Source organism: Myotis daubentonii, chromosome 3 (genome assembly GCF_963259705.1).
Source record: "Myotis daubentonii chromosome 3, mMyoDau2.1, whole genome shotgun sequence".
Lineage (NCBI taxonomy): Eukaryota > Metazoa > Chordata > Mammalia > Chiroptera > Vespertilionidae > Myotis > Myotis daubentonii.
Genome location: NC_081842.1, coordinates 134,007,757 through 134,027,021, shown reverse-complemented (window position 1 = coordinate 134,027,021; position 19,265 = coordinate 134,007,757). Strand labels below are relative to the sequence as shown.

General features: G+C 46.9%; 1 protein-coding gene across 2 annotated transcripts in view; it reads left to right on the top strand.

Annotated features, from left to right (window-relative positions):
* Nucleotides 1-19,265, top strand: part of ELOVL2 (ELOVL fatty acid elongase 2) — an 84,242-nt gene that overhangs the window by 37,516 nt on the left and 27,461 nt on the right. For both annotated transcript variants that reach the window (XM_059688598.1, XM_059688599.1), the window contains 2 exons: nt 8,515-8,578; nt 18,897-19,084. In XM_059688598.1, the coding sequence (XP_059544581.1) occupies nt 8,515-8,578; nt 18,897-19,084 (252 nt within the window). The remainder of the gene's footprint in view (nt 1-8,514; nt 8,579-18,896; nt 19,085-19,265) is intronic.

The window sequence follows — 19,265 nt, the reverse complement described above, 5'->3', positions numbered from 1 at the left end:
AAATGCCTGGCACATATTACCTAGATAAACAGGAGCTATTATTACCCATCATTGTGGTTAGTTCATTTTGTAGGGTCAGAAAACTTTTCCTTTTTTTTTCTTTCTAGGTTCTTTGGCTGTCCTAATAATTAAATTGACATAACAGAAATGAACAGGAAGAAAAAAAAATAATTGAATGGGAGCGCCATAAAAATTATAAAAATTATGAGACTCAAAAAAGTATCCAAAGCAGGCAGCTTTTATACCCTTTAGACAAGGAAACAATAAATTTGTGAAGAATTGGCAAGACAAAGAGTTTGGGCTTGCGGTAGTAAGTTGGTGAAGAAGTAACAAGGTTTGTTTATACTGCCTTCTTGCCCTGAATTCCCTGTCTCTGGCGATAAGGATGCCAGCTGCCCTCCTAGTACAGGAAGAGATTTGTTTCCTGCCTTCAGGGGAGAAGGAGGGTCAGTGTGTTCTTCCTGCACCAGCTGTTTCTTAAGTAACTTTAATTTAAAAAGTGGCATTTCGGAGGTAGCATATTGTTCTTCTTCAGTTTATATCTGTCTGAAGATGTGGTAACCAAGTATAAATGTTCCCACAGATTCTTCAATACCTTACTTTCAATCTTATGAAAATTACTCTATAAGATTTAGAGTTTCCATAAATGAATAATAATTCCCTATTGCCTACACTCTGTCTAACTTAGTCTCTTGCTCCCTCTAGAGTACAGTAGTGAGAGGTCGAGATGTTGAGTGGTTAGACCTCACAAAGGCAGTTTAGGGGTATCTGTTAAGTGTGAATGAATACATTGTGTAAAGTCAGCTGCAAGAAAGCAAAGAATCTTTTATGCCCACATTTAGTCATTCTGTAAACCTAGTTGCATTCACAATTGTGAACACATTTCAAATCCATGAGAGGCTGGCTGGGAACAGTCCCCCAGGAGTCTACCAAAGAGCTTTCAATAGTGGGCCTCCATCCTGAGCCCTGGGGACAGCATGGAGACTCACTGTGGGGTGGCACTCTAGTCTGTGTCCCTTGCCCCGAGGGGAGATTCCATGTTCTTGTCTCTCAGTCTTGACCCTGAAGTTCCTGGGAGATTTTCAGAGCTATGTCTGGCGAGTGTGAATTATGATATATTCCAGAGCTGGTCAGATCCCATTTCCTGAGCTGCTGTCATTGAGCACTTCAGATTTCGTTTTCTCTGAAGTAGATTTCTAAAAAAGAATGTTAAGGATTTTGATACTATGACTTCTTCCAAACTTAACTCAGTTTTGTCATCTTAATGGCTTTTGCTCATTTTAAAAAACAGTGAAAAGGGGAGTTGGTGGTGGGAAATAACTATTTTGATTGAAAAATATTTTTTAAATAGTCTATAAAATGACATCAACAAAATAGGACAAGATATCTAATCACTGGATTTTTAAATGCCCATGGTAGATAAATACTAAAAACTACAAAATACTTAAAACATAAATAAAAGAAGGAATGCCAAGAAGGATGAGTGAGTGAAGGAGGGAGGAAAGAAAGGAAGTAAGGGAAGTGAAAAGAGGAAGGGAAAGGTGGAATGAAGGAAGAAAAGGGAGGAAAGAAAGGGGTGGAAGGAGGTAAGAAAGGGAACAAGGAAAGTAACAGAAGAGAGGAAGGGAAGGAGGAAGGGGAAAAAACTGAATCTGGAGTCCTGTCATTTATTATTTTATTTTATTTTATTTTATTTTTTTTAAATTAAATCTTTATTGTTCAGATTATTACATTTGTTCCTCTTTTTTTCCCCCCCATAACTCCCCTCCTCCCAGTTCCCGCCCCACCCTCCGCCCTCACTCCCCACCCACTGTCCTCATCCATAGGTGCACGATTTTTGTCCAGTCTCTTCCCACATCTCCCACACCCCTTTCCCCCCCAAGAATAGTCAGTCCATTCCCTTTCTATGTCCCTGATTCTATTATAATCAACAGTTCATTCTGTTCATCAGATTATTTATTCACTTGATTCTTAGATTCACTTGTTGATAGATGCATATTTGTTGTTCATAATTTGTATCTTTACCTTTTTCTTCCTCTTCCTCTTCTTAAAGGATACCTTTCAGCATTTCATATAATCCTGGTTTGGTGGTGATGAACTCCTTTAGCTTTTCCTTATCTGTGAAGCTCTTTATCTGACCTTCAATTCTGAATGATAGCTTTGCTGGATAAAGTAATCTTGGTTGTAGGTTCTTGGTATTCATCACTTTGAATATTTCTTGCCACTCCCTTCTGGCCTGCAAAGTTTCTGTTGAGAAATCAGCTGACAGTCGTATGGGTATTCCCTTGTAGGTAACTGAGTTTCTTTCTCTTGCTGTTTTTAAGATTCTCTCTTTATCTTTTGCTCTTGGCATTTTAATTATGATGTGTCTTGGTGTGGTCCTCTTTGGATTCCTTTTGTTTGGGGTTCTCCGCGCTTCTTGGACCTGTAAGTCCATTTCTTTCACCAGGTGGGGGAAGTTTTCTGTCATTATTTCTTCAAATAGGTTTTCAATATCTTGCTCTCTCTCATCTTCTGGCACCCCTATAATTCTGATGTTGGTACGCTTGAAGCTGTCCCAGAGGCTCCTTACACTATCCTCGCATTTTTGGATTCTTTTTTCATTTTGCTTTTCGGGTTGGATGTTTTTTGCTTCCTCGCATTTCAAATCATTGACTTGATTCTTGCGCTCCTCTGGTCTGCTGTCGGGCGTCTGTATAACATTCGTTATTTCATTCCGTGTATGCTTAATTTCTAGTTGGTTCCCCAATATAAGATCGAGGGTCTTATTAGTTTTCGTGTAGATCTCATTAAGTTTATCGGCAGCTTCTAAACAGTTCTTGAGAGACCTTAAAAGTGTGGTTCTGAACTCTATATCTTCCATTGACAATTTTGTCCTGTTTCTTTGTCTCCGCATTTTGTTATGCTTCCTTGGTGCACCCCCTAGTGGTCTTTGTTCGCAGTCTTATAGTTAAATCTTGATTGTTGTAGCTAATTCCAGGGAGGGTTTGACCTCCAGGCCAAGTGGCTATGAGAATCAGCTGTGTCAGCAGTGAGAGAACTTCTGTCCTCTAGGGAGGTGCTAATCTAGCCTTTGCCTGAGGCTATCCGGCAAATGCCTCTGTGCAGGGCTTGGGCGGGGCGGGTCGCACAGGATCAACAGGGTGGGCCAGAGAGAGCAGTTATGGCGGCTCTCAGTCCTGTCCCCAGGGGCTCTGCCTCTCTGAGTCCCAGCACCCGCTGCAAAGCTCGGAGAGAAAGCTGCACTCGCTTTGACCGAAGACAGACAGTCCCGTTTCTCCCGTTTGAGTCTGGGTCCCTAAAGACTCGCCCGGATCTGGTGCTCAGAGTCTGCGACTCCCTCCCGATTGAAAACAACAACCTCGCCCTCCGCCACCAGCCGCCAACCCGCTCCGCACACTCCGCACCTCAGAATTTGACTTCAGCACTGCGCCTCCTCTGAGTGTCCGTGTGCGTTTCTCTTTCCTCCCCGTTGTAGGACTTACACTCAGCCAGCGTTCCTGTGGTTCTGGGTGATGTCCCTTCCGTTTTTTGGTTTCACTTTTGAAGTAGTTGTTCAAAGCAGCAAACTCCGGCGTTAACCTATGCCGCCATCTTGGTTCTTCCCTGGAGTCCTGTCATTTAAAGATCAGAGAAAGCATGGTGGAATTTATTTAATCACAATGCTAAGGATTCTAATTGAGAGACTGCCTTTGCTAAAGAAAATCGTGGGTTATCAAGATGTTCAGGATGAGGCCGTCCCCAGAGTGATTACAGAGTTTGTACCTTCAAGAACAGACCAGGAAATGGCCTCCGATTAGATGCCTCTGCTTTATGTTGCGCTCCATTTAGAGCTGGGTGGAAGTCCCAACCAAAACCTTCATGGCTGTCCTGTTTCCCGAGTATTCTCTGAGGCGGAGAGTACCTGTAGATCCAATCTGTTGGTGTTGGGAGTTGCGTGTCACATGGCCAGGTAGAAGGAGCAGGTATAGGACATCACCCAGATGTTATGGATCACTGCTACTGAATAGGATGAGCATGGAAGAAGAGATGATTGCAGTTACGGCTGATGTGATAAGGTGGCTGGAGGCCAGCTTGCTCTGAATTATGACTCTTCAATGATACAGAGCCATTTCTGGTGCTCTTGATTCTTTTCTGTAGAATCATTTCCCTTGGGCATGAAGAACATCTATAGCATACTTTGTGGTGCAGTTCTGCTGGCTTGTGCATATGTGAAAATATCCTTATCTCACCATCACTTTTGAAGGATATTCTGTTCCCCTCCCCTGGAGATCCCCAGCCACCAGGATTTGCTTTCCGTCACATAGATAACTTTGTATTTTCTAGAATTTAATGTAAATGGAAACATAATATGTATTCTTTTTTTCTGTCTGGCTTCTTTAATGCAGCATCAAATTTTGAGATCTATTCATGTGCATCAATAGTTCATTCCTGTCTGTTACTGAGTATATTTCTTTGTATGACTGTACCACAATTTGTTTATCCATTCACCTGTTGATGGGTAATTGGGAGGTTTCCATTTTTAGATATTATAAAGAAAGCTGCCATGAATATTTGTAAACAGGTCTTCGCATGGGTAGATGCTTTATTTTCTCTTGGGTAAACACCCAAAAGTGGAATGTTTATTTTCACAAAACTGCTCAACTATTTTCCAAGTAGTCGTACCATTTTACATTATCACCAAATGTGGTAGACAATCAGGGATACACAACTAAGGCCCAACTGGCTTCCAGTCTTTTTCTCCTTCACCTATTGCTGTACGTAGTCACAAATTGAATCCACAGTCATAAGACATGGACTTCACTAAGTGGGCAAGGAGAAATCACTAAAGTTGTTCTGGAAGTGGGCTCAGAGAGTTGTTTGGCAGAGAATTCTGTGACCCGGGGTACTTGGAACATAGTCTGGAGGTGGGAAGCTGTGGCCATACGCAGGCATTTCCCTGGGTTCAAAGGAGGTTTCCCTTTGTGGAGGGGGATGGCCAAAGGATGACCAGAGTGAGGCCGTCTGAAGTATGGAGCTCAGGAGATCACCCCTTGCCAAGGTCCAAAGGCAGTACTATTCCTCTCTCTTCTAATCTATCCAAATTCTGACCATCTTCAAAACCCATTGTAAGTCATCCCTCCTACTGCATCTTCCATCATTGTGGCAGTTCTGTATGTCTCTTTCTTCTCGACTGTTTTCTATTTACCTTTGTTTGTATTTATCACTTTCCCAATTTGTCTATAAGCTTTTGAATCAACCACTGTGTTCTTTTTTTCGTCATATGTCCAGCGAAGTACTATGTACACAACAGCTGTTAAAGATGCTGGTTGAAGGAAGTGCTGCAGGTGGTTCATTGGTTTTGCTTAGCTCCTAGGTTATGGGGTTAGTCTTGAGAGCTTGCCCTGCATGCTTTTGCATTTACAAATACTATAGAATCCAGTGTATAGCTACTAATGCATTACCCAAGCTCTTCTCATCATCTTTGCTAAGCATTCATCCTTAGCTGACTAACACTACCCAAACTCCATACTCATACTTAGGTTTTACCACGCCAGGGTAAATTTTGATCTGATCTCATCTCACCATTGTCTTTTTACATTACATGCTTACTAACTGTATTAAGTATCCCAGAAATAAAGAAGTAATGTTGTCAGGTTTCTGATTTTCCCAGCATTGGCTTTGTTTCTGTCACACAGGCCCCCAGAGACCTGACCATAAACGTTTCCCCAGCCCCATCTCCGTGTAGCCGCATGCGCTGACCCTTCGCCCCCAGCTGCTCCGTTTCCTCTCCATCTGGATGATGCTGGGCTCTCTCAGACCGCGGCGGCAGCAGCAGCTTTCCTGGGAGGCTTCTCCTTTTAAGAGATCTGAATTAAACATCCTGCCGCTATGTTCTCTTTTTTGTTTCATGTGTACAACATAATGATTTGATATTTTTCTATCTTGTGAAATGACCACCACAATAAGTCTAGTTATATACATAGTTACAGATATTGTTTCTTGTGATGAGAACTTTGAAGATCTACTCTTAGCAACTGGCAGATATACCGAAGGGTATGACCTTAGTCACTCTACTGTACATCTTCATGATTTATTTATTTTATAACTGGACATGTGTACCTTAAGGCCACCTTCACCCATTATGACCCCCACCACAGCCCCACCTCTGGCAACCACCAGCCTGTCCTCTGAGGTGTTTTTTTTTTTTTCGTATGTAAGTAAGACCATACAGTATTTGTCTTTCTCTGACTTATTTTTTTCACTTAGCATAATGCCCTCAAGGTCTATTCATGTTGTCAAAATGACAAGATTTCCTTCTTTTCTATGGCTGACTGGTATTTCCTTCCTCTGGGTTCTTACAGCACATCCCTTTAAACCTTTCTCATCATACTTAAGACACAAGGTAATTGTAGATTTTATTCTCTATTATCCTGTGTGAAGATAAGGACCCATCTCATCTGACTTTGTATTTCAGCATCTAACATGGAGCTGGCAGCACAGTAATGTTTAAATAACTGGTCAGTGAGCCAGTGAATTAATGACTGAAAGAATGGAATGCCCCTTCTCATTCGTTTTCTTCACTCTGCTCTCTCTCCATGGTTCCCCTCATTTACTTTTGTTTCCCCTCTTCTTCTGCTGTGACTACGTTTTTGCAAGATTATAGAAAGAATAAAATCTTTGTGACCTTTAATTAGAGTGTTCTTAGATTTACAGATGTTGGAAAATGGATTTTGAACCTTAGCAAACAAACTGAAAATGTTTAAATATTTGTGGGTAGGTGTGGCAATGAAAGAGAGATTTCATTGGTATTTGTTATGAAGGTGGGTACGTCAGTAAGGTTTTGCTCAAGAATTAGTCATCTAGACAGAGTTGCCCTATTCTAAGGGCAACAAATTTACTCTGTCACACTAGATGTTAGGTAACTGATCTTCAAGCCTAGAGGTCTCCTGAGATGCCCTTCATAGAAGCCAAAGATTAAAACACTTCAAAAACTTCAAGCTTTGTCCTAGCCAGTTTGGCTTAGTGGATAGAGTGTCAGCTTGTGGACCAAAGGGGTCCTGGGTTCAATTCTGGTCAAGGGCACGTACCTTAGCTGCAGGCTCCTCCCCAGCCGCGGCCCTGGTCAGGGTTCGTGCAGGAGGCAACCAATTGACATGTTTCTCTCACACTGATGTTTCTCTCTCCCCCTCCAACCTTTCCTTCCATTCTCCCTAAAAATCAATGAAAAAAGTGTCCTCGGATAACGATTAACAACAGCAACAAACACACACACACATACAAAAGAAACAAAAAGAACTACAAGCTTTGTTTATCCCAGATACTCTTTATATCGATATCAGGGAATAATGAAGTTCCTAATACACTGGCCAGCAGTCGTAGGTACTAATGAATGTTAGTCTCTAATCCTCATCCTCCTTCCTAAATTTCCAACAACCTAAGTTTCCTTGAAATTTCTCTCAGGATCTGAATAAGGAATAGACCCAAATGGTATGTGCCAGTCACTAAACATGTACACCTTCTCTTCAGATACCAGTAAATTAATCTTCCTCTCTGGCACTTACATTTTCTTTGAGAATGACATGCTCTTGACTGCAGTCCAGCTATTGATAATAGAGAATGTTCTATATGAACGGAAGGCCTTCACATTCAACTCACATATAGTCAGGGGCCAACCCATGGGCCCAGAGTCCTCATCAAAGATCCCTTTCCTAGGAACGTTGGGGAGTACTCTGTCTCTAGTTCGCCTTGCTTGAGAGGGGTAGAGGACACCTCAGCAGATATTTTGAACAGTATTATAGTAGACCAGCATGAATAGGAGCTGAATCTAGTGCCAGAAACTGGTTTATCAACCTTAAGATTCTTAGCAGAAATTCTCTAGTCCCAATCTGAATCCAGTTAAAGTGGCAATAATTAATCTTTGTACCCTAGTGACACTGTTTATTGTAATATTAAATAGATGTTAATGTATGAAAAAGTTTTGAAAACAAAATGTAAAGATAATAGAAAAAATCACTGTAATGCTTAATTTCCTTATTTGGAAAGGAAGTGCCCTTTAAAGCTTTAGAATCAGCTTCATGAAATACAATTCAACTGAATTTTCATTTAGAAATTACACTGTATCCTGTAGGTGTAGACTTCCCTGTTGCTTGCACACAACTTCCGTTAACTGCAACAATAGAAGTTACTTATGGAACTGCTTATACCTCTAAGCATTGTAGAGGGAAGTGGAATTAAGGCCAACAACCCTACAATGTTTAAATGTACCATGCCTGTTTTTCAGAATTATTCTTGCCTAAGGAAATGAAAGAGGTATTGCTTGCTTCTACATCTTTCGAAGCATGTGAGAAATGAGGCTACATTTACTGGTTCAGTTTCCCGAAATCTTTGCAGTCAAACGTTCTTGAGCCCAAGACCCTTGGAGATTCTCCTAACTGCACATTGTTAATAGTGGTTTGTTTTGAGTTTCCAAAAAAAAACAAAAAAAAAACCCAAAAAACCCCACTTTAATCATTGTTTTCTTTATCTTTTCAGGAGCTTCTAAAGGCCTTTGATGATGAAATCAATGCTTTTTTGGTCAATATGTTTGGACCTCGAGGTGAGTGAGTTACTCGAGAACTTAATGGGGAAGGAACACAGTATTTTATTATAGAAGAGGATTATGTCAGTTCCAGTGTCTTGAAAATAGTAGGGTACCTATTGTTTAGAGACTTAACCTCTCTCACCTTTGACATCCTTCTCCCAGAACATCCAAAGGCCCCATTTCTCCTGGGATTAAAGTTCTGGGAGCAGGAAGCAGAATTAGAGTGCATGCAATGTTTTCCTTTGGTGTCTCTCTGGCTACCAAAGTAGGCAGTAGCTTTCCTTCTAAATGTATGCTGCTTCTCTCCTGGCTGTACTGTCCACTCACCTTCTACCTTCCTCACATGCAGTCATATATAGTCTTTCTGCCCTTGCTCTCTGAGCGTTCTCTACCCAGGCCCCTTAGGTTGAGCTTCTAAACGCTCAGTCATTCCTCCGTCTCCAGTCTCTATGACTACCGCAACGTGCCAGTCGATGTATACTTAGTGACTCTTTCCTCTCAGCTCAGCACTGAGTGGTTGTAAGTTATCCTAACTAGTCTCCCCCTTCCAATCACTTCTTAAGTATCAGCTGGAATAATACTTTAAAAGCCTAAGTCCTAGTATGTGATGCTCTAGCTTAACACTCAGGGCCCTTTCAGGTAAAAGCCAGCTTTCTTATATGGACTGCACACCCTTGTATATCTAGCCCCAGCTCTCTCCAACACTCAGTGCTACTTCCCCACTCACTTTGACCTCTGAAGTCTTTTACTTTCTCAAATATATAAAATTCTTTCATACGCTGTTCCTTGAGCCTAGAATTCCTCCTCATTCATCCTCTAATATAGTGAGCTCCTTCTCATACTTCAGGTTATCAGCTTAAATGCTACCTTTTTCTCTAACAAAGATGTCAGGGAATTTGCCCATCTAAAGTAGGCTTCTTATTATACTCTATTTCAGTCTCTGTTTATTTCCTTCATAAACAACCTTATTGTTATTAATAGCTCTTTCTCCCATGAGGACAGGAACTATGACTGTTCTCTCCAGTGCTTATTACAGCTCCAAGAACACAGTAGGCACTATCCATTTTGCAAATAAATGAACAAATTTTAAACAACATGTTTTGTTTCACTTGAGCCTTGCTGTATCACAAAGCTGTGAAAAAAATCTGCAAATTATTTCCTCAGCACTATTGGTGAGGGGAGAGGGGATAAAGAGATTTTCTGTTTCTCAAAATCTTTAAACAGAATCACTTAGAGATTATTTAGACCACTCTCCAGTTTCTGTTCTAAGTGAATGACTATATAGTTTTAATGAATTGATACCCTGTCATTGTATAGAACATTAAAAAAATACTTTCCCATAGTCTTTGGTTCTGTTTTGCTTTTTCCTTTTCATCCTTGTGATGACCCCGTGGGACAGGCAGGGTGGGACACCGTGTCTGCAACCTACTCAGTTAATATGTCTCTGCTTACAGCTGTAGTGGGTAGTGTAGAGGGCATGATGCCTAACTTACACATGCAGCTTCTTGGTGACAGTGGCTTTCTACTAGTAGTTGACACTCCCACTGGAGAGTTAAATAACAGTCTCTCTGAGCCAACTTCACACTGAACTTTGCCATTGGTGAGATCATGGTGATCTGGAATTATATGACTGTGGGATCAGTTAAGGATAGTATTACAGTCATTTACTCAGTTGTGGTCATTTTTATGGAAGTTTCCTTTGTAGCAAAGAGACTGTAAGATTGGCATTTGACAACTGGATCAGTTGACCCCCACAATGACATCTAGACCATCATGAATCCCTGTCGCCTTCCTAAAGGTGGCACAAATTTAAGTTGGCTGACAGCCACCTGGTAAGCTTCGAAGTATCCCCAGGTCTTCTCTCAGTTTACCTACACCATATCAGTACTGTCAGAAGATGTTGGGCAAATACCTGACACAGATGAAGAGCTGACACCTCTCAAGTCCCAAAGATACTAATATTCCAACAGGTATTTGCTCCCATATTTTAGTTAGATCAGCTGTGATCTTCTGTCACAATTTTGACAAATATTTCTAGGACTATGACATAAGGAAACAAAAACTTCAGGTGCTGTATTAGGTTTGCAATATGTTCTTGACTCAGTATGCCAATTAGTATACATTTAATTATATATTAGTACTAGAGGCCCAGCGCATGAAATTCGTGCACTGGGCGGGGGGTGGGGGGGGGTGGTGTCCCTCAGCCCAGCTTGCATCCTCTCCAATCTGGGATCCCTTTCACAATCCTGGACTGCTGGCTCCCAACCGCTCGCCTACCTGCCTGCCTGATTGTCCCTAACCACTTCTGCCTGCCAGCCTGATCACCCCCTAACCACTCCCCTGCCAGCCTGATCAATACCTAACTGCTCCCCCGCTGGCCCAATCGCTCCCAACTGCCCTCCCCTGCAGGCCTGGTCCCCCCAACTGCCCTCCCCTGCAGGCCCGGTCACCCACAACTGCCCGCCCCTGCTGGCCATCTTGTGACCACATGGGGCAGCCATCTTGTGTGAGGGTGTGATGGTCATTTTGCATATTAGCTTTTTATTATATAGGATATTTCCTCTCAACTCAGCACTACATGGATGTAAGTTATAAATGAGACAATTGAAATATAAGATCTAGGCTTTGTCTCGTGGAGCATATACTGTAGTTGAGAAGGTAAAAGCACATCTGAAACCATTGGAGAGCCATCAAGTAAACCATGGGTATTAGTTTTCTATGGCTGCAGTAACAAAGTACCACAGACTGCATGGCTTACCACACAGCAGTTTATTCTCTCCCAGTTCTGGATGCTACAGGTTTCAAATCAAGATGTTGGCATGGCTGTGTTCCCTCCGAGGTTCTAGGGAAGAATCTGTTCCACCTCTCTCCTCACTTCTGGGGGTTGCCAGCAATACTTGGCCTTCCATGGCTTGTAGCTGCATCGCTCCAATTTCTGCTTCATCTTCAGAGTGTCCCTGAATCCAAACCTCCTCTTTTAAAGACACCAGTCACCTGGTCAGGGCCCACCCTAATCCACTGTGGCCTCATCTTAACTTGATTACATCTGCAAAGACCTAATTTCCAAATAAGCTCACAATCACAGATATGAGAAGTTAGGACTTGGAGCATGTCTTTTTAGAGACTACAATTCAACCATAGTAGGAGGAAGGGTAGCAGTTTAGTGCAAGTTAATTTTTTAACCTCTATAGCTCAATTTTTCTCAGGTGTAAACTGGGGGTAACAGTATCACCTTGTGTCTGTTATCCTGATTATGATAATGGCATCACCAGTGTGTGCGTGTGTCCAAACTCATCACATTGTACATATTAAATATTTATAGGATTCTGTGTCAGAATTATATCTCAGTAAAGCTATTACAAATGTTATCACCTATAAGATGGATAGAGAGTTAAGTTAATGCATGTAAAAGGCTTTTAGAACAGTGTCTGCCACAGAATTAGTGCTCAGTACATGTTAGTTATAATAGTATTATAGCCATACTAACATGAATTATGAAGTGGTGATTATTTGATGCTGATGAGGAGCTGTGTTATGAAAGAGCTGTAGGAAGTAGCTTCCTTCAGAAGTCAGGGCCTTAGATGTTGAGATACAAATTAGAAAGTGGCACATAGCAAAGCCTTTTATGACCAATAATTACGAGCTAGTCGGTGAAAGGTAATGCCTGTTAGTCACCTGCATTCTCCTTTCTTACCTTTTTATCCTTATTACAAAAGGGGAAAGTTTGCAGGATAAGTGATGGGACAGAGCTTGAAAAGACACTTTCCTTAGAAGTGGCACTCTGGAGGGTGGTGGTTTAAAGAGGGGCTGGTGGACAGGGTGGGTAGAACAGAAAGAGAGACTGAGGCTGAGGGAACCACAGAGATCAAGAAAAGGGCATTATCTCTGGAGAAACCAGCTCCTTACAACTCTTTACAGCAGGCCATTTTTATAATCCTGGGCTAAATAATTTTCTTTATTTAAACAACAAAAAAGAACAATATAAAGAAAAAAATCATTTTATGTCCATAATTATTTTCAGGTGTTACTCATTATATTATAGCTGTATTATATGTGTGTGTTTTTTTTAATCCTCACCAGAGGATATGTTTTTATGTATTTTAGAGAAAGAGGAAGGGAGAGGGAGAGAGGGAGAAAAACCTTGATGTGAGACTGAAACATCAGTCACTTGCCTCCCCTACAAGCCCTGACCTGGAATCAAACCTGAAACATTTTGGTGTACGGGAAGATGCTCCAAACAACTCGGCCACACTGTCCAGGGCTATTATGTATGTTTTATTTAGGTTTTTAAATTTTCACTCTCCAGAGTAAGGGACACTTGATGTACCTAGGCTCTTGCCTCCTGGCTGTTTGTACTCCTAGTCTCTGGTCAAGCTTTGGGTGCTTGCTTTATTTTCTGCTCTCAGTTCTGAATCATCAGCTCCAAGGCTTTGCCTTCATTAGCTCAGCTCTCATGCTTGTCATTCTGAAATCTCATTGATCTCTTTGGATCAGCTGAACTTAAACCCACTCTTGGTTGCTGCACAGTGATCCAGGGCAAGTTCTGGCCAGCATGGGTTTTAGGAAATAGGACACAGTGTCAATAAGCTTTCTCTCCTGTCTCCTCCAGACTTCTCCCTAGGAGGCAGCAGCAAGGTATGGCGGGCTGGGCATCAGGCGTGAATTCAAATTCTGACTCTGCTGCTGACTATTGTATGGCCTTTGGCAGGTTACTAAAGCTTTCTGAGCTGTGTTTTTACCCATAAAGTGGCAAACATACTTCATATTTACTGATTAAATAAACATAGTAATTATTTCAAAGTAGACATTCAAGGACTGTTACTTCTCACATTCGTTAATTTTCCTGACCTTCAGTTCCTTAATGCTGCATCACAGTGTCTCCTGCTGTATTTGGTATGTACCACCGAAATGTATGTGCCAATATCTACACTAATAAAAGAGAAAAATGGTAATTGGCGTACAACACTACCCTTTTCATTGGCTAATCAGGACTATATGCAAATTAACTGCCAACTAAGATTGGCAGTTAACTGCCAACAAGATGGCGGTTAATTTGCATATGTATGCACAATGCAGGGAGGCAAAAGGGAAAGCAGAAAGAAGCCCCCTGCCACTGACAGTGATCGGAAACCCAGGGGGGAGCTAAGAGATGATCGGAGAATCAGGCGCCTTTGCTGCCCTGGCCAGTGATAGCAGGAAGTAGGGGTGGAGCCAGCGATGGGAGCTGGGCACGGTCGAAGCTGGCAGTCCCAGGAGCTAGGGGTCCCTTGCCTGGGCCTAAAGCGAAGCCCACGATCGCGGGGCCGCTGCAGCTGCGGGTCCCCGCTGCCCGGGCCGGAGCCTTAGCCAGAGGCGTCCTGCAGGGGCAGGGGCGGAGCCCGCGCGATCGCGGCGCCCCCCGCTGCCACTGCAGGTCCCCGCTGCCCGGGCCGGACACCTAGGCCAGAGGCGTTAGGCCTGGGCAGGGGCAGAGCCTGCAACTGCAGGGACCTGGGGGCCCCCTGCCTAGGCTTGACACCTCTGCTGGAGGCCTCAGGCCTGGTCAAGGGGCCGATCCGGTGATTGGTGATCGGAGGGTGATGAGGGTCAACTCCTCTGGCCGAGGCATCAGGCCTGGGTGGAGGGCAGAGCCGGGGATTGGGGGAATATGATGGTCCCCTTGCCCAGGCCTGAAGCCTGGGTCAGAGGCGTCAGGCTTGGGCGGGGGGTGGAGCAAGCGATCAGAGGGAGATGGGGGTCACCTGCCCAGGCATGATTCCTGGGCCAGAGGCCTCAGGCCTGGGCGGGGGTCAGAGCCTGGAGATGGGGGGTCAGAGCCTGGAGATGGGGGGTCCACTGTCCAAGCCTGACACCTCTGGCGGAGGCGTCAGGACTGGGAAAGGGGCCGATCCTGCGATTGGAGGGTGATGGGGGTCAATGCCTGAGGGCTCCCCGTATGTGAGAGGGGGCAGGCTGGGCTGAGGGACACTCCCCCCCCCCCACCCAGTGCACGAATTTCGTGCACCGGGCCCCTAGTATCCTATATAATAAAGGTAATATGCAAATTGACCCTCACACCATCACATCACAAGATAGCTGCCCCCACGTTGTCACAAGATGGCCACCCCCTTGTTGTCACAAGATGGCCGGCAGGGAAAGGCAGTTGGAGGCTACCAGGCCTGCAGGGGAGGGTAGTTGGGGGCGATTGGGCTGGCAGGGGAGCAGTTCAGTGTCAATGAAGCTGGCAGGGGAGTGGATATGGGGTGATCAGGCTGGCACAAAGTGATTAGGGGCAATCAGGCAGGCAGGCAGGCAAGTGGTTAGGAGCCAGCAGTCCAGGATTGTGAGAGGGATGTCCAACTGCCTGTGGGATCGGGCCTAAACAAGCAGTTAGACATCCCCCAAGGGGTCCCAGATTGGAGAGGGTGCAAGCTGGGCTGAGGGACACTCACCCCCCCCACCCCCCAGTGCACGAATTTCATGCACTGGGCCTCTAGTCCTATCTAACAAAAGAAAAACATGGTAATTGGCGTACGACTGCTACCCTTCCCATTGGCTTATCAGGGTTATATGCAAATTAACTGCCAGCCAAGATGGCAGCTGGCAGCCAGGAAGCTTAAACTGAACATTAGGCTTGCTTGCTTCAGTGACAGAGGACTGCAACGTTCCCCACCTGCCTTACCGGCCTCTGAGCCTGCAGTTTAAGAAACATAGTAACAAATATAGAAGCTAAACAAAACCCCAGAAACCAGCTTTCAGAGAGCTGGGATCTCAGAGCTGGAGTTGATACAGAGTTTCGATTATAGAACCGAAACAAAACAGATACCTGTTTTCAGCAGCTGAGGCCTCAGAGCTGGAGCCAAGCCTCAGAGCTAAAGCTGGCCAAGAATAAAATAAAAGAAAAAGAAAAAAGGAGCAGTTGGGAGTTTCAGTCCCAGCCTGAAAACAGCCCTCAGCCCCTCACCCAGACTGGCCAGGCACCCCAGTGGAGACCCCCACCCTGAAGGGTGTGTGACCAGCTGCAAACAGCCATCATCCCCTCATCCAGGCTGGCCAGGCACCCCAGTGGGGACCCCCATCCTGATCCAGGACACCCTTCAGGGCACACCAGCTGGCCTCCACCCATGCACCAGGCCTCTATTCTATACAGTAAAAGGGTAATATGCCTCCCAGCATCGGGATCAGCGTGACAGGGGGCAGCGCCCAAACCCCCTGATCACCCTGTGGCTCTGTGTGTGACAGGGGGCAGGGCCACAACCTCCCTATCGGCCCTGCTCTGTTCGTGACAGGGTAAGGCGCCCCAACTCCCTGATTGGCCCTGCTCTGTGCCTGATAGGGGGGAGCTCCCCAACCCCCTGATCACCCTGCAGCTCTGTGTGTGACAGGGTGCGGCGCCCCAACCCCCCCACCCCACGGGCCTGCTCTGTGTGTGACGGGGTAGAGCCATAACCTCCCCATCGACCCTGCCCTGAGTGTGACAGTGGCTGCGCCTCAACCTCCTGATTGGCCCTGCTCTGTGGGTGATAGAGGGCGGCGCCCCAACCCCCTGATCCGCCCTGCTCTGTGTGTGACAGGGGGCGGTGCCCCAACTCCCCTATCGGCCCTACTCTGTGAGTGACAGGGGGGAGCTCCTCAACCCCCTGATGGGCCCTGCTCTGTACGTGACAGGGGGGAGCTCCCCAACCCCCTGATGGGCCCTGCTCTGTGTGTGACAGGGGGGGAGCTCCCCAATCCCCTGATGGGCCCTGCTCTGTACGTGACAGGGGGGAGCTCCCCAACCCCCTGATGGGCCCTGCTCTGTGCGTGACGGGGGGGAGCTCCCCAACCCCCTGATCGGCCCTGCTCTGCGTGACAGGGGGGAGCTCCCCAACCCCGATTGGCCCTGCTCTATGCGTGACAGGGGGGAGCTCCCCAACCCCCTGATGGGCCCTGCTCTGTGCATGACAGGGGGGGAGCTCCCCAATCCCCTGATTGGCCCTGCTCTGTGCGTGACAGGGGGTGGTGCCACAACCTCCCCATTGACCCTGCCTTGAGTGTGACAGGGGGCGGCGCCCCAACTCCCCAATAGGCCCTGCTCTGAGCCGACCAGGGGCTGCACCTAGGGATTGGGTCTGCCCTCTGCCACCCGGGAGCAGGCCTAAGCCAGCAGGTCGTTATCTCCCGAGGGGTCCCAGACTGCGAGAGGGCACAGGCCGGGCTGAGGTACTCCCTCCTCCCCCCCGAGTGCACAAATTTTTGTGCACCGGGCCTCTAGTCTACACTAATAAAAGAGAAAAATGGTAATTGGCGTACAACACTACCCTTTTCATTGGCTAATCAGGGCTATATGCAAATTAACTGCCAACTAAGATTGGCAGTTAACTGCCAACAAGATGGCGGTTAATTTGCATATGTAGGCACAATGCAGGGAGGCAAAAGGGAAAGCAGGAAGAAGCCCCCTGCCACTGACAGTGATCAGAAACCCAGCGGGGAGCTAAGAGCTGGGGGGCAGGGCAAAGGCAGCCCTGCCCCCCAGCCATGATCGGAGAATCAGGCGCCTTTTCCGCCCTGGCCAGTGACAGCAGGAAGTAGGGGTGGAGCCAGCGATGGGAGCTGGGCACAGTCGAAGCTGGCAGTCCCAGGAGCTAGGGGTCCCTTGCCTGGGCCTAAAGCGAAGCCCACGATCGCGGGGCCGCTGCAGCTGCGGGACCCCGCTGCCCGGGCCGGACGCCTAGGTCAGAGGCGTTAGGCCTGGGCAGGGGCGGAGCCTGCAACTGCAGCGACCTGGGGGTCCCCTGCCCAGGCCTGACACCTCTGCTGGAGGCCTCAGGCCTGGTCAAGGGGCCGATCCGGTGATTGGTGATGGGAGGGTGATGAGGGTCAACTCTTCTGGCCGAGGCATCAGGCCTGGGTGGAGGGCAGAGCCGGGGATTGGGGGATATCATGGTCCCCTTGCCCAGGCCTGAAGCCTGGGTCAGAGGCGTCAGGCTTGGGCGGGGGGTGGAGCAAGCGATCAGAGGGAGATGGGGGTCCCCTGCCCAGGCATGATTCCTGGGCCAGAGGCCTCAGGTCTGGGCGGGGGTCAGGGCCAGTGATCGGGGGGAGATGCGGGGTCCCCTGTCCAAGCCTGACACCTCTGACGGAGGCGTCAGGCCTGGGCAAGGGGCCGATCAGGCGATCGGAGGGTGATGGGAGTCTACGCCTCTGGCTGAGGCATCAGGCCTGGGCAACGGGCAGAGCCAGCAATCGGATGGGTCTGGGCGTCCCCTGCCCAGGCCTGATGCCTGGGCCAGAGGCATCAGGCCTGGGCTGGGGGCAGAACCAGTGATGGAGGGAAATGAGGGCCCCCTGCCCAGGCCTGACGCCTCTGTCAGAGGCCTCAGGCCTGGGCAAGGGGCTGATCCTGCGATTGGAGGGTGATGGGGGTCAACGCCTGAGGTCTCCCAGTATGTGAGAGGGGGCAGGCTGGGCTGAGGGACAATCCCCCCCCACACACACACACACCCAGTGCACGAATTTCGTGCACCGGGGCCCTAGTAAATATATAAAAGGCTAAGTGTCTATCCATCCGACCAGTGGCCATGATGCACACTGACCACCAGGGGACAGACGCTCAATGCAGGAGCTGCCATGACGTGCACTGGCCATCCTATATAATAAAAGGCTAATATGCAAATTGTCCCCTCGACCGGGAGTTCAACCAGGGGGCGGAGCTAGCCAGCCAACTGCTCACAGCCCCTCCTTCAGCTGGCCTGGCCCATTGGCCCTGATTGGGGCAGGCTGGGCAACCCCCACCTGTGCACAAATTCATGCACTGGGCCTCTAGTTTAAAAATACACAGCACCACCGACCTGGCACCGACAAACCAACAGTAGGCTTTCCCCAAGTGGGACACAGGCCCCACAATCACCTCAGAGCGACACCCCACCAAATCACAGCCAATGCTGCCAAGACCCCATGGCACAAAATGCGCCCCACAGCTCAGCCCGGAAACAGTCACTGTGGGCACCGGGTAATGATGTCACATAGCAACGCTCAGCTTCCTCTTCCTAGCAACTAACATCCTTGGAGTTTCTTCAGTCCACGAACCCGTCTTGCTTTATAGCCAGGTACAAACATTTTACAGTTTAACCAAATGTCTGTGAAGCATTTTCCCATGCCCCTCATTTGATCCTCACAGAAGTCCTGGAGTAGGTAGATAGGAGACTCGGTAGAATCCTGTTTTCTTTTCATTAGCAAGATGTGAATAGCAATATTAAAGTATTGCTTCTAATTAATTTCCTTTCAATGTGCATGAATCCATGCACCAGGACACTAGTACCTTATAACTGAGCAGTGTTACTCTGTAGGATTCTCACTGTCTGTTTCTTTTCAGATTCTCGAGTCAGAGGATGGTTCATGTTGGACTCTTACCTCCCTACCTTCTCTCTTACTGTCATGTATCTGCTTTCAATATGGCTGGGTAACAAATGCATGAAGAACAGGCCTGCTCTCTCCCTGAGGAGCATCCTCACCTTGTACAACCTCGGCATCACACTTCTCTCCATGTACATGCTGGCGGAGGTAAGTGCCAGGGCACCTAACCTGGCCCTGTCCCACCACTATTCCCATCATTGGGAGGCATTTAAGGGCAAGCCCACCCAGCCTCCCAGAGCTTCTCAGGCTGCTTTCAGGTCCCAGGTACCTGTTCCCGCACCTGATAGCATTCCTACCAAAAGCCCCTAAGTCTTGTTTCTGACTTGGA